Source organism: Jaculus jaculus, chromosome 5, assembly GCF_020740685.1.
Source record: "Jaculus jaculus isolate mJacJac1 chromosome 5, mJacJac1.mat.Y.cur, whole genome shotgun sequence".
NCBI classification, from domain to species: domain Eukaryota; kingdom Metazoa; phylum Chordata; class Mammalia; order Rodentia; family Dipodidae; genus Jaculus; species Jaculus jaculus.
The window spans coordinates 31299099-31311320 of NC_059106.1; the positions used below are offsets into that span (position 1 = coordinate 31299099).

The window sequence follows — 12222 nt, forward strand, 5'->3', positions numbered from 1 at the left end:
CATTGCAGGTAAACTTCAGACGCTTGCATCACTTTGTGCATCTGGCTTACATGGGTCCTGGGGAACTGAACCTGAGTTCTTTGGCTTTGCTAGCAAGTGCTTTAACCAATAAGCCAGCTCTCTAGCACTTCTTTATGATTTTTATTTTTATTTTAGAGAGAAAGAGAGTGAGGGAGACAGAGAGAGAATTGGCACATCAGGCCCTCAGCTACTGTAATTGAACTCCAGACTCTTGTGCCACCTAGTGGTCACGTGTGAACTTGCACTTGTCTCACCTTCGTGTGTCTGGCTTACATGGGATCTGGAGAGTCAAACATGGGTCTTTAGGCTTTGCAGGCAAGCACCTTAACTGCTAAGCCATCTCTTCAGCCTGTGATTTTTTTCTTTATATTATTTATTTATGTGTGTGAGAGAGAAAATCAGAGAGAGGAACAGAGAGAGAGAGGGAGAGAGGGAATGTGCATGTTAGGGTCTCTAGCCACTGCAAACAAACTGGAGATGCATGTGCCACCCTGTGCATCTGGCTCCATGTGGGCACCTGGGATTTGCTGGGCTTTGCAGTCAAATGCTTCAAGTGCTGAGCCATCTCTCCAGCCCTACTTTGTGATTTTCTGTGTAAGAAGGATATGATGTACTCACTGTTTAACACATATTTCTTCCATCCTATGGTGGACCAGGCTGTGTGTATTATGTTGGACACAGATGGTAAACAAGGTTGTTTCCCCCTGAACACTTCTCACTGACTTTCTGATGGGAAGAATGGCAATAAAAACTCCAAATATGAGATCTGTTATTAATAATAATAATCAACCACCAAATAACAGGGGAGGTCATGAGCCCTAGGAGTGTAATGTCTGCTCTTATCTTGCTAAAAGCATATATTATGTTCACCAAACTGACCTATAAGTACTTAATGTTCATACCCATATATTAATGGTACTCTTTTCCTTAAAGAAGCTTCTCTTTTCAGATGGTGGTGACCACTGGGATGACCCAAAAGACATCATAGTGTTGAGAAGTGACGGAGGAGTATTCCATACCTGATGGTACTCTTTTCCTTAGAGAAGCTTCTCTTTTCAGATGGTGGTGACCACTGGGATGACCCAAAAGACACCATAGTGTTGAGAAGTGACGGAGGAGTATTCCATACTGAAATATCTCTATCATAGTTTCCAAAGCACAGAGTCCATTGTGGCAGAGGTGGTAGAAAGAATGTAAGAGCCAAAGGAAGGGTAGGACAGCTTACAGTGCAATATTTCACAAAGAAATTGGCCTCAATATCCATGACCTTGAAGTGCCTAGCACTACCTTCATAAGACCCTCATAATAGGAGGAAAAGATAATGACATAAAAATACAAGAGAAGCCAGGTGTGGTGGCCCAGGCCTTTAATCCAAGCACTTGTGAGGTAGATGTAGAAGGATCATCATGAGTTCAAGGCCATCCTGAGACAACATAATGACATAGTTAATTCCAGGTCAGCCTGGGCTAGAGGAAGACCCTACCTTGAGAAATCAAAAATAAATAAATAAATAGAGAGAGAGAGAAAGGGGGGGGACTAATGGAGAGAGGAAGGGGATATAATAGAGAGTAGCTTTTTGAAGGGGAAAGTGGGTGTGGTGGTTTAATTTAGGTGTCCCCCATAAACTTAGGTGTTCTGAATGCTAGGTTCCCAGCTGATGGAGATCTGGGAATTAACATCTCCTGGAAGGAGTGTATTTTTGCAGGCAGGCATATGGGTGTTCAAGCCAGTTTCCCTATCCCAGTGTTTGGCACACTCTCCTGTTCCTATTGTCCACTTTATGTGGGCCAGGGGGTGATGTCCACCCTCTGCTCATGCCATTGTTTTCCCCTGCCATCATGGAGCTTCCCCTCAAGCCTGTAAGCCAAAATAAGCCTCTTTTTCCCACAAGCTGCTCTTGGTCAGGTGATTTCTACCAGCAATGTGAACCTGACTGCAATAGCAGGAGAGGGGAGGGAATTATCATTGTTTATTGTCTTTTATTATGGAAGGTATCAATAAAAAAGGTTGTCAATTTAAAAACCTCCAAATAAACACTAAATTGTAGAAAGGTCTGTAAAAGGAAAAGGCTTTGCATATAGAAGTTGAGCTGGAGAATTCACAGAAGAGAAGACCCGGGAGCCATTTCAGACCGCTAGGGAAGTCATCCTGTGTAGGGTAGTCATGTAGGCTGAGAGATGAAGGGCAGGAGGAAAGCGCACTCCAGGGAAGACCCAGCTTGTCTGAGTGTTAGCACCAATGCTTGCCTGGTATCGTGAGGAAGGACACCAATGACACGGGACAATGTGGCAGGGGACTCAGGACAACTCCAGCAGGTCATACTGAAAGGATTTTGGATCACATTTGGAGAGTACTGGGAGTGAGCTTGCCAGGTAAGACACCAAACAGCTAATTACATTTCAATTTCAGGTAAACAACAAATAATTGCTTAGGTTAGGTATATTTCAAATATTACCCAAGGTGTAGCTATAGTAAATCCATATGGTGTATACTTACAGTGAAATTTTATTTAATATTTGAACTTCAAATTTAACTGGACTTTTTTTTTTTTAATTTTGTTTTGTTTTGTTTTGGTAGAGTCTGACAGTCCCTAATTAAGAGGCTGCTAGAAGGTTTTAGTTGGCTAGCAATGTGACCCAATTTGCATTTTAAGAAGATCTCTTGGGCAGCTCTGTGGAGAATGGTTGGAAGGGTAGCAGGAGTTAATTGAAGGTTGAGGTTCAGGGGAGACTCTTACATACTGGAGCAGCTTTCAGGGACAGTGGGGTCCTCATCCTGGAAGGCCAGTTCCTCTCATACTCTAAAGTACACAGAGACCGTCTGGAGATCTGTTTCCAAGGAGGGTTTTAATTCAGTAGAGCTGGTAGAATCATCTTAGATCTTCATTTCTTTTTCTTTTTCTTTTTTTTTTTTTTGGTTTTTCAAGGTAGGGTTTTGCTCTAGCCCAGGCTGACCTGGAATTTACTACATACTCTCAAGTTGGCCTTGAACTCACGGCGATCTTCCTACCTTTGCCTCCCAAGTGCTGGGATTAAAGGCATGCACCACCAGACCTGACTAGATTCTGCATTTCTGATAAGCACTTAGGTGGAGCTGATCTTGCTGGATCCTAGACCCAATATCAGCAAACTATGGTCCATGGACAAAATTTAGCTTGGTCCTTGTTTTTTAAATAAAGTTTTGCTTTTTAATTAATTAATTTATTAGAGAGAGAGAGGGAGAATGGGCACGTCAGGGCCTTTAGCCACTGCCAATGAACTCTAGACACATATGCCACTATATGCATCTGGTTTACATGGGTTCTGGGGAGTTGAACCTGGGTCCTAGTGCTATGAAGGCAAACACCTTAATGGCTAAGCCATCTCTCTAACCCCATAAATAAAGTTTTGTTGGAACACTGCTACAGTCATTTGTTTCTATACTATCTACAGTTGCTCTTATGCTATAACAACAGAGTCAAATAACTGCAACAGAGGTTGCTGGCCCACATAGTCTAAAATATTTACAATTTGGCCCTTTATAAAAAAAATGTGCTGGCCCCTAAGCTAGAGTACACTTGGAGTAGCAAAGCTCAAGACTTGGATAATAGACATGGAGATGAGAAAGGCGTACAAATGCCAGCTGGGAATGGAAGGACATAGGGTGGGCTGCCCTGCCCTGGCTGGACTCTGATGGAAGATGGCACCTGAACTGCAGTCTTCAAAACCAGGTTGGCTTGGTACTTGAGAACCTAGATGATCATTACTGATTCATCTTAGATGTGTTTAGCTGGTGAGTTCTAAGCTCAAGGGCTCCATGTAGCACATGTTTAAATGCACATAGCAGTGTGTCTCTGCACACCAAGGGTGTAGGGATATGACTAAGCAGCACCAGGTAACCTGGAAGAAAAAATTTGTCACAAGAGGAAAAAGTGACTGTCTGGGTTTCCCATCTTTTCTGTCTGAATGTGCACACCCTCTGTTTTCTCATGGGATCATTGCAATAATTACAGGTGGATACTGAAGCCAAGAGCTGTCGCCCCTTCTACTGACTCTACCTCTGGTCAGAAACTACCCTTTCCTTCCTCTCCGGCTCTTAACGCTATTAGAGTCTCATAGCTCTCTACGCATCTCCCTTCCTTGAGCGCCTGCCCATCCTAGACCTGTGGTTCGGGGATCACGAGGAGAGAAGGCTGCTTTCACTCAACCTACCTCTCTGCACACCACCCAGGGCCCCTCCCTCACAGAACAGTTCCTATCCTCTTCCCATAAAACTCACTCCCTGGCCCTCACTTATTCTCTTTCCGGTCCCCCCCGCTTCTGGTGTGTAGTTCCCTTTCTCTTGTCTTTCTCTCTGGTACACGAATCCCCTTTCTCTTCTTTGTCTCTCTCAGTCTCACTTTGCCCTCTTTCTCCCTCTTCCAGTTACAATAAAGTCACAGATATCAGTTAACTGTCCATCTTGGTCCCCTCCATTGCGAACTCTAAAACCAACAACAGCACGGGGACATCTGTGCTCATGTCTGAGGGACACCACATCTGAATAAGATGGAAAGCGGTCTTACTAGTAAGGAAAGAGGAACTCCACTTCTATGCACAATTTTATTTCCTGGCATTCATCTGGGAATCTGAAGAGCTGTCACTTGGACAGTGCTCAGAGCAAAAGCACAAGACAAGGAACGTATTTCCTTTGTGCTCTAGTAAGCGAGTATGGAAGTACTCACATCATTTAAAGAACACTCCAGGGTTGTTAGAAGCCATGAATTTCTGGAAATTGAGTACTTTAGCTTTCTAGGATATTTTATGCACTAATGAAATAACACCAAATGATGGCCTAGTGATAGAATACTACTAATAAATTAATTTCAATTGCTGTGGAACAAAATTCACTCCTATTAGCACTTGGAACTTACTTTGCTGTCTTAGAGTTAAGGGAAAGACCCCGCTTTCTGGTCAGCATCCTGGTGGCTTGGTAGTTCTCCCAATATTATCATACATATTTGTATTAAACGTTGTTGCTGTTCTTTTTCCCCACGGGGGATTTCATAACAATAACAACCCCCAAGTGTGAGAGATTAAGCTTGTGTAACAGATGGACACATTCTGCTCTGAAAGACTATGCTGCTCTAGATAACGGACACAAGAATAGGTCGGTCGGTACAGGTGACAAAAACAAACCCTGTAGCGGCTAGCTGCTTGCTTTCCCAGCAAACTTGCATTTCAAATCTCGTGCCACAATGCTTTATCAAAAAACCTTTCTTAAATTTAAGTGTTTATGTCTGGATCCAAATCGTCTTTCACTTCCTGATTAGACATTAGCAGGTTTGTAAATCCAAAGTAAAACTGGAGTGTCTTCCTTACAATCCAAAGCTCCCATTCTTTTTAATGGGGGAAGGAGCCTTCAGGAAAGTGCTAAAAAATGTGCTGTCAAGAAATTCTTTGTTCTTCCCTCTCTAGTTTGTACATTTCAACAAGCCTGTTTAAATGTCTTCCCACCATGCTAGGTGTAAAGCAAGAGATGATAAGAGAAGGGGAAAGGTGCCCCAACTGGTAAGAAAGTACAGAGCCAGGGCCAAGGGTTTTGTTGTCACAAAGAGCAATGGAACTGGAAGCCAGAAGGGTGGGATCGCATCATGTCCTAGCAGCATTCTAAAAGGAGTGTTTTCGAAAGGAGAAATCATTAAAGAGATTCACACATCCATTTGCATGAATTAGCAAACCCGGGAGAGTATATGACCTGAAATGAAGTCACTAAGGTCCCCAGACTGCCCTGCCTACTGAGAAGTTACATTAACAAACCTTTCCAGTCAGCGTTGAGAGATCCTCGCCTCCAATTATCTGCATCTCACCCATAGATTGATCATTCTGCAGAAAAGAAGAGGAAAAAAAAAGAGAGAGAAAGAAATGAAAAACAATCATTTTACTGCACAAGAAAACCTTTAAGGCACATTTTCCCCATCTATTCAGTTAGTGGCTAGATTGCGCCTACAAATATAGCACAAATAGCTAGCAAAGGCTCATGGTTGCCCATGGTTACCAAGAGCCACTCTCCCACAGGCTCTTGAGACAAAGCTTTCTAATGACTAACGGGGAGAGACTGGCGGGGCGGGGGGGGTGAGGGGGGGTCTGGACGGCTGATTTTGAAGCATGCCAAAGAAGGTACTTGAACTTGTCTCAAGACAGGCAGAATTACAGAAGATAGTCCCTCATGAACTTTACTGAGGTGAGGGGATGGGGACCCTCAGGAGTGGCCAAGCATTTGTCAGCTCAGCCAACAAGCCCTCCTAAGGGTCCGTGGAGGACAATGATCAGAATCTGCTTCCGGAGACAAAGGCTTGTTCTAATTCTTTCTTATTTTCTTTTTTCTCTCTGTCTCTTGTTTTTTTTTTCCCTAACCCAGGCTGACTTGGAATTCACTTGGTAGTCTCAGGGAGGCCTTGAACTCAGTTATCCTCCTACCTCGGCCTTCCAAGTGCTGGTATTAAAGGCGTGTGCCACCACATGTGGCTATGTTCAATTTCTTATCAGGAAATTCAGCCCTCATCTGATGTCAAGGGCAATTTTAAGAGGCCATGGATCAAGAAAGATTGCATGTGATTTTCTGATATGAAGAGCTGGCCTCAGGACATTTCTGCAATTCCAAGAACATGAAACTAATCACACTAGGGAAATATATTTTGATTCAATTTTTTAATTCAAGTCATTCTTGTTCACAGTGTTTCAGGATAGCACATTACTCTCTCCCAATAAAACCTACCAAACAAATTAGCAAACGCCTTGTTTTCACAGTGAAGTTCACAAGATAATCAGAAGGAAACAGCCTGCAAGCTCTCCTCTGCCTCGTGACAGACATAAGTTAGAGGGGCCTCTGTGACTGACTCAGGCAGTCAGCTTCATGGCCAAGCCAGAATGCAGTGACGCTGCAGTGCCATGATCCCAGCTCAGGGACAAGACAACCCCGGGTGTGCCGTGCGGCACGAGGGAATGTCCTCGGTTACTAATGCCAATCGTCATTCCTCTTGCTGGCTTGTGATCTCTTCTTTTGTCTGTATCTGGCCTTCGACTTTCTAGGCACTCAAGCCTTCAAATGAGGGTCTCTACCAGAATGGACAGTTACCTTATCAAGAGATTGGTTGACTGGGAAGGGGAAAAATACTTAAAATGCTAATATATCAGTTTTTCTGATTAAAAGCAGGTAGAGGGCTGGAGAGATGGCTTAGGGGTTAAGCGCTTGCCTGTGAAGCCTAAAGACCCCACTTTGAGGCTCGATTCCCAGGACCCACGTTAGCCAGATGCACAAGGGGGCGCACGCATCTGGAGTTCATTTGCAGTGGCTGGAAGCCCTGGAGCATCCATTCTCTATCTGTCTCTTTCTCTCTCTCTCTTTCCCTCTCTCTCTCTCTCTCTCTCTATCACTCTCAAATAAATAAATAAAAATGAACAAAAAATATTTTTTAAAAAAAGCAGGTAGAGAGACCTTGAAATGTTTCAACCCAGGACTGGGAGATGGCTTAGCAGGTGAGAGTGCTTGCTGCATAAGCATGAGGGCCTGAGGTCAGCCCTCAGCACTCACGTAAAGAGTCCCACATACTTGTAACTTCAACCCGGAAGGGGCAAAGACAGGAGAATCACCAAGGCTTGTTGGTCAGACAGTGTGATGGAAAAATGGCAGCTCCAGGTTCAGTGAGAGACTCTGTCCCAAGGAAACAATGCGGAGGGACAATGGAGGAGGCTACCTGAGGCTCTCCTCTGGCTTCTGTGCGTGCATATGTAGTGTGCATATCTGCACACAAGGTGAACACACCATACACACATAGACTACTTCACTTCCACTAGCTAAAGCATTTCTCTTCATTGCGGAGGACAGAGGAACTGCCTGAAGGCAAAGGCAGAGGTGCGTGCTCCCTCACCCAGAACATCCTGTGGACCACTAAGTTAGATAAGATCAACAGTCTGCTTTGGAGAAAGGAGGCTCCTAGAATATGCAGAATTCACCAGGCCCTTGGCTGTTTCTTGCACTGGTGAATACATACACACTCACAAGCACGAAGGAGGCTAAGAATGTGTCACAACGTCAAAGGAGAAGAGTGCATCTTCTCACCTCTAGAGGCACGGAGCTACCGGGCTTGGCAGGGAGAGAACATCCACGTGCTAGACTCTGCTCCCTGGTTTTCAGCAGCTGCAAAAGAACTCAGTTCTCCCTACAACTGAGCTATGCAGAACTGGATGTGAGAACTAAACCACAAAGTCTAATGTAATCAATAAGATTCAAATTCTGCCGGTTCAGAGCAAATTTTATAAAATTTCTATTATCGTCCTCATTCTGTTGAATGCTTATTGCCATCCTCTTGATTTCATATTTGCTTGTTAAAATAAAAACTACAAGACATCAAAGAGCTAAACAATGTGCCAGGCAAGTCTCATTTATGAAGGCCTTTCTCAGCCCAAGTTCCTAAATATGTTCTTTCTTTCTTTATTTATTTGAGAGCGACAGACACAGAGAGAGACAGGTAGAGGGAGAGAGAGAGAATGGGCGCGCCAGGGCTTCCAGCCTCTGCAAACGAACTCCAGACACATGCGCCCCCTTGTGCATCTGGCTAACGTGGGACCTGGGGAACCGAGCCTCGAACTGGGGTCCTTAGGCTTCACAGGCAAGCGCTTAACCGCTAAGCCATCTCTCCAGCCCCTAAATATGTTCTTAATATTACATTTGTCCTCGATCCATCTGGAACTTAATCTTCCCAGTGTGTAAATAGCCAATTATCCTATCACTATTTACTGAATTGTTAATTATTTTCCCCTACTGGTTTGAAATGTCATTGTTATCATATCTTTTACCCTCAAATGTAAGGACTAGTTTTAATGTTTTTTTTTTCCCAATATAACATGCCTATTCTTTTTTTAAAAAATAATATTTTATTTATTCATGAGAGGGGAGAATATGGGTGCATCAGGGCCTCCTGTCACTGAAAACAAACCCAGATGCATATGCCTGAGAAATCCTGCTGGATTTAAAAACCTCCTCTATGTAGACCAGCTGACACAAGCTGAAAAAAGCTATGCTGCATACAGTTCCATGGGAGAGAGAGAAATGACCAGTGGAGATAAACAACAGTGGACACTGCAAGACTTAAATTTGGCCAGCCAGGCCAAATGATCCAATGGGTAGAATAGTGGCATGTCTGTTATGGGCGAAACAAAATGCCCTCTAATTGGATTGGAGGCCCACTCCATGGGAGGGAACACATCCCTGATACTGAAAACCTATGATGCAGGAAGTCATGAGCCCTAGGCGTGTGACATCTGCTGGTGGCTGTCTAAATGCATATACTATGCTCACCAAGCTGCCCAAAAGCACTTCTCTTTATGTTCATACCCATATATTAATGCTACTCTCACTTTTGGTTAAAGAACCTTCTCTTTTCAGATGGCAGCAACCTTGGGATGACTCAGAAGGCAGCATGGTGCTGAGAAGATATGACAGAGGAGTGCTCAGTGCTGAAACATCTCCTTCACACCTTCCAAGTCTCAGGATCCATTGCAGAAGTAGAAAGACTGTAAGAGCCAAAGGAAGTGTAGGACTCCTCACAACATGCTCCTCCAGACACCCAATGGCCTGGATATCCATGGCTTCACAGTGCCTGACACTACTTACACAAGACCATCATAATAGGTGGAAAAGATGATGACTTCAAAATAAAAGAGAGACTGATTGAGAGGAGGAAGGGGTATGATGGAGAGTGGAGCTTCAAAGGAGAAGGTGGGGTGGGGGAGGGAATTACCATGGTTTATTGTCTGTAATTATGGAAGTTGTCAATAATAAAAAAAAGAATGCATAAGGGCTAAGGATGGAGGCCAGTGGCAGAGTGCTCATGTAGCAGGCATGAGGCCTTGGGGTGATCACCAGCACATTACAATCAGACGATGCAGATCATGGGGGGGACATGGGCATGGATGGCGCATTCCTAATATTTTCCAGGTCTGGCTGCATCATTACCTTGGGGGTCACAAGGAAATTAATAGTAGATTCATGCTATGTGTTAGCAAAAGAACATTTACTAAGGTATCAGTCTAATTTATAGGTAAAGTCAATATTCACAAATTCTGACAAATATCATGGGTACCCCATTTGTGAACCATGGACCACTGTCAATGAATGAGCACCACCAACTAGCTGAGGTCAGGGGAGGGCCAGCAACACGTCCTTCTGCCCTCCATGTCTTTGCTCCTGGCTATTACTGCCGTATTTTGCCATCATGCTGCACAGAGGCAATTCTCATTTTATTTTATTTTTTTTTAAATTTTTTATTTATTTATTTTTTTGTTTATTTATTTGAGAGCAACAGAGATTGAGAGAGAGAGAGAGAGAGAGAGAGAGAATGGGCGCACCAGGGCCTCCAGCCACTGCAAACGAACTCCAGATGCGTGCGCCCCTTGTGCATCTGGCTAACGTGGGACCTGGGGAACCGAGCCTCGAACCGGGGTCCTTAGGCTTCACAGGCAAGTGCTTAACCGCTAAGCCATCTCTCCAGCCCTTTTTTTTTTTTTTTTTTGAGGTAGGGTCTCACTCTGGTCCAGGCTGACCTGGAAAACTCTGTAGTCTCAGGGTGGCCTTGAATTCACGGCGATCCTCCTACCTCTGCCTCCCAAGTGCTGGGATTAAAGGCGTGCGCCACCATGCCCGGCTGCAATTCTCATTTTTAATACAGTCCTCTGGATATCATATGTTTCCATGTCCCAACAACATTGTCTGCATATCTGGATGTTAACAAACATCTAGAACATCACTGTGAACTTGGAGAGTGCCAAGGAAGAAACATTCTCCCAGCACTGCAACCCAGTTCCATTTCAGTTGTACCATCTGGGCTGGCACCTGGCAGCGCTCAGTGTCTAATGAGTGATCCTGAAGTATCTGAGTACATGTGTTCAAAATAACTATTTTTTTTCCCATGGTAGGGTCTTGCTCTAGCCCAGGCTGACCTGGAATTCATTACATAGTCTCAAGGTGGCCTTGAACTCATAGCAATTCTCCTACCTCTGCCTCCTGAGTGCTGAGATTAAAGGTGCGCATCACCATGACCAGCCAGAATAAATTTTAATATCTCCCCTACCCACTTAATTTTTAAATTTTTAAAAAATTTATTCATGAGAGGTGGGGATGATAGGCACACCATGGTCTCTTGCCACCGTGAATGAACTTTGGACACATGTACCACTTTTATGCAGCTGGCTTTATGTGGGTACTGGGTTGACAAGGCTTTGCAAGGAAGAACCTTTAACTGTTGAACCATCTTCCCAGCCCACTACCCACTTTAGACATGAAGCGTTTACAGGCAGCACTTGGATTTTCTTACTCTAAGTTTCTTCTCCAGATCTCTGAATAAACTTATCACCCAGAGAGGGACAGATAGACAAACAAACAAAAACAACCATCAAAATTATAAGCAAACGCATATGAGAAACTATTTGGAAAGCTAAGGTGAAATGACATGGACTTGAGCAGCTTGGGAGTTGGGAAGCAGAAAAAACACAGGTCTTCCATTGGTAGAGGGAAATCATTGCTACCTGCTCCATGTCCTCAGTCTCATGACCTCAGTTCCCAGTCTCCTCGATATTTTTAAAAGTTAAATGCAAAAAGGATTAAAAATGAAATGATAAATTACTGACATATTTACTGAGTTCACCTGGTGATTAGGGAAGGATTCCATTTTAAAGGTCAAACTAACAAGTTTAAGCAAACATGAGTATGAATACACACACTAACATATTAGAGTTTAATTCATTTTGCATTTTTTCCCCCTCTGGGGAGAACACAAACACAGTCCATCACTACCACAAATTATGCAGTCGAGTTTTCTGCATTTGGGGAAATTGCAGGGGTCAGCACATCTGGAGTACAATGGACAAGCCTCACCCTGGGAAAACCACCTGTTGATCATGGTATCTCTCCTGCCAGGTAAGTATCATTTTGCATTCTTTTTACACCTAACTTTGCAAACATGATGTGACTTTCTCTGGAGTCAAAATGGCTTTTATATAATGACAATAATTTACTATTCCATTGTGATTGGTATTCTCCTCCACCCAACAGAGAAAGGCTCTTTTCTTTATGAGAAATAAAGGGATGCTGGGTCAAAAAAAAAAAAGGGACCACAAGGACCTGAGAAACTACAGGCTAAGGGGAAGAATGAAGGTCACTGAAAAAAGAGAAGGATGATGCTAC

General features: G+C 43.7%; 1 protein-coding gene and 1 non-coding gene across 2 annotated transcripts in view; both read right to left on the reverse strand.

Moving 5' to 3' along the window:
• Prtfdc1 (phosphoribosyl transferase domain containing 1) overlaps window positions 1-12222 on the reverse strand; it is a 105175-nt gene that overhangs the window by 17915 nt on the left and 75038 nt on the right. The window contains exon 4 of the mRNA XM_045151166.1: window positions 5799-5864. Coding sequence (XP_045007101.1) covers window positions 5799-5864 — 66 coding nt within the window. The remainder of the gene's footprint in view (window positions 1-5798; window positions 5865-12222) is intronic.
• LOC123461002 lies at window positions 11801-11963 on the reverse strand. Its single transcript, XR_006637338.1, has one exon. It is a non-coding gene; the product is annotated as a U1 spliceosomal RNA (small nuclear RNA).